The sequence below is a fragment of the Carlito syrichta genome, unplaced genomic scaffold (assembly GCF_000164805.1).
Source record: "Carlito syrichta isolate Samal-C Ts95f unplaced genomic scaffold, Tarsius_syrichta-2.0.1 Scaffold143912, whole genome shotgun sequence".
Taxonomy (NCBI): domain Eukaryota; kingdom Metazoa; phylum Chordata; class Mammalia; order Primates; family Tarsiidae; genus Carlito; species Carlito syrichta.
This window is the reverse complement of record NW_007088008.1, coordinates 9537-12789: the sequence shown is the minus strand read 5'-3', so window position 1 is coordinate 12789 and position 3253 is coordinate 9537. Positions and strand designations below refer to the sequence as shown.

General features: G+C 48.4%; 1 protein-coding gene across 2 annotated transcripts in view; it reads left to right on the top strand.

The window, feature by feature from the left end:
- The window catches only part of SYT11 (synaptotagmin 11), a 24818-nt gene extending 21869 nt beyond the window's left edge, over positions 1-2949 (top strand). For both annotated transcript variants that reach the window (XM_008050324.2, XM_008050323.2), the window contains exon 4: positions 1508-2949. In XM_008050324.2, the coding sequence (XP_008048515.1) occupies positions 1508-1818 (311 nt within the window). In that variant the 3' untranslated portion in view covers positions 1819-2949. The remainder of the gene's footprint in view (positions 1-1507) is intronic.
- The last annotated feature ends 304 nt before the right edge of the window (positions 2950-3253 follow it).

Sequence of the window (3253 nt, the reverse complement as noted above, 5' to 3'; positions counted from 1 at the left end):
CCTGCTGGGCTCCGGTGATCCTTCCGCCTCAGCCTTCCAAGTAGCTGGAGTTACAGGCATGCACTACCATGCCCGGCTGAGTTTTTGATTTATTGTAGAGATGAAGTCTCGCTGCCCAGGCGGGTCTCGAACCCGCGGGCTCAGACAATCCACTCACCTCAGCCTCCCAAAGGCACGGGATTACAGACTGAGCCACTGAGCCCTGCAACCATGTATTCTAAATAATATGCATGCCAAGGCCAGATGCAGTAGCTCATGCCTGTAATCCCAGCACTTTGGAAAGCCAAGGCAGGAGAATTGCTTGAGTCTCAGAGTTCGAGACCAGCCTGGGCAACATAGTGAGACCTTTTCTCTACAAAAAATAAAATAAGCCGGGCTTGGTGGCTCAGCCTATAATCCCATGCCTTGGGAGGCTGAGATGGGAATTGACTGAGCCTGTGAGTTCGAGACCCGCCTGGGCAACTTGGTGAGACCTCATCTCTACAATAAATCAAAAAACTAGCCGGGTGTGGTAGCACGCCCCTGTAATTCCAGCTACTTGGAAGGCTGAGGCAGAAGGATCACCGGAGCCCAGCAGGTCACTGCACTCCAGTCTGGGCGACAGAGTGAGACTCCAACTCAAAAAAACCCAAAAAAAACAAAAAAATAAAATAAAATAAATTGGCCAGGCATGGTGGTCTGCACCTGTGTCTTAGCCACTTGGTAGACTGAGGCAGAAAGATCACCTGATCCCAAGGAAATCAAGGCTGTGGTAAGTGATGATCGCGTCACCACACTCCAGCCTAGATGACAGAGAGAAACCCTGACTCTAATAATAATAATAATAATAGTAATAATAATGCCAGATGCTAAGTGCTTGCCCAATGAGACTTCTCAAAAAGACTGCAGGCATTATTCAGTCCCTGGGCCCTTGAAAATGCTTCTAGCCGGGCTCGGTGGCTCAGCCTGTAATCCCGCGCCTTTGGGAGGCTGAGGTGAGTGGACTGCCTGAACCCGCAGGTTCGAGACCCGCCTGGGCAACTTGACGAGACCTCATCTCTACAATAAATCAAAACATTAGCCGGGCGTGGTAGCATGCGCCTGTAGTTCCAGCTACTTGGAAGGCTGAGGCAGAAGGATCGCTGGAGCCCAGCGGGTCGAGGCTACAGTGACCGGGAGTGGCCACTGCACTCTGCACTCTAGTCTGGGCGACAGAGTGAGACTCCAACTCAAAAAAAAAAAAAAAAAGAAAAAAGAAAATGCTTCTTAGCATCATGGGATTTCTTCAGACCTGACTTGAGAAAGTTGTTCTGTTCTATTACCGCTTGGTTTCTTTGGCCTCTTATCCAGGCAGGCCAACCCACATAGTCAGTGTGCGTACTGTGCCATCACTAAAGACCACGTGGGGGTGGCCACCAAAGATAAAAGCAAGAGAGACCTTCCCTCCCCAGCATGAAATCCCCATTATACAGGAGAGGACCGTGTCATAGGCCTGTCTCTCTCTTTCTTATCTCCTTGGGGTCCCCAGATCCTTATGTAAAGGTGAACGTCTACTACGGCAGAAAGCGCATCGCCAAGAAGAAAACCCACGTGAAGAAGTGCACTTTGAACCCAGTCTTCAACGAGTCTTTCATCTACGACATCCCCACTGAGCTCCTGCCCGATATCAGCATCGAGTTCCTCGTCATCGACTTCGACCGCACCACCAAGAACGAAGTGGTGGGGAGGCTGATCCTGGGGGCACACAGTGTCACAGCCAGTGGTGCTGAGCACTGGAGAGAGGTCTGCGAGAGCCCCCGCAAGCCTGTAGCCAAGTGGCACAGTCTGAGCGAGTACTAATCCTGTTCTTCTCGCCTCTAACCCCGGTGCCCGGCTGGGGAGGGATATGGCGGGGAAAGAGATGACAGAGAAGCGGACTCAAACCTCATTTTAGTTGTAGAAGAAAATTTCTTACAAAACAAACACCACAAACCCCACATGACCACAGCCGCAGATGAGTTCTTAGCGATGATTATTTTATCTCCTTGGCAAGGCACTAGAAATTTTTTCTTTTAAATGGGGGTAAAAAAAGAGAAGGAAAGACCCCTACAAGTCTATATATAACAATGTAACCTTATACTTGCATGTCTAATACAAACTGAAGAAATTAGCCTAACTGCCAATATCAAGTTGCAGATTTTAATCCATGGAAATTGTGTTTTGTGCCGAATTGTATTTGCCGATTACCTGAAATTGGCCTCTTTTTATTGGGCTTCTCTGGAGAATTACTCCCCATCTCTGCAGAAGAAAATTTTTCTCCTGTAAAACCTTATGTTCTCATCATTCCCATCTTTTCTCCTTATTGCCTCTTATGTCTCTGCTCTTTGGCTGAGCTCAAGGTCTAGAGGTCTGTAGGAAACCAAGAAACAAAGGTGGGATGGATAAGGCTGGGTTTGCGGGAGAAAGAGTCATTGAGAAATGGGATGTTTTGCTGTCAGTCCTCCTGCTAGGAAGGGATAAACGGCAGTCTGTGACTAACTGGTAGCCCAGGTGAGGCACGGAGAATACTGCAGGCTTATCGGGTACAACTTGGATTTACAAAACTAGAGGGCTTCTCTAAAAGGAGCCCTGGAGACTTCAAATTCAGCAGTAGGGTGGTACCAGCGAACATTCAGCTGATCCCAAATGCAATTTTCAGGTGTAAGGAAAAAGAGAGGAGACGAGAGATGACTGCCACCCCCCTTTGCAGCTGTCTACAGCCATTTCTTGGTTGATGGGTTGGAAGTCATCAGAGGTTTGAAAGATTACACTGGTCTTTGTTTTTTTCCAGAAATGCTGACCATGGAGACAATAGAGTCTTCTCCAATGGCTTAGATGTTATAGTGAAGTTAGATTTGCTTCCTAAAGAAAAAGGCCCTCAGCCTGTAATCTCGTGCCTTTGGGAGGCTGAGGTGAGTGGATTGCCTGAGCCCGCGGGTTCGAGACCCACCTGGGCAACTTGGCGAGCCCTCATCTCTACAATAAATCAAAAATTAGCCGGGCGTGGTAGCGCTCACCTGTAGTTCCAGCTACTTGGAAGGCTGAGGTGGAAGGATCGCCGGAGCCCAGCAGGTCGAGGCTGCGGTGGCCGGGAGCGGCCACTGCACTCCAGTCTGGGCGACAGAGTGAGACTCCAACTCAAAAAAAAAAAAAAAAAGGCCCTCAGAAATTATTTTCTCCTTGAATTTTTCAGTGATGGCTATTTAAAAAAACAACGTAACTAACTGAGTCATAAAGGTAAGTCGGATCCTTTTAG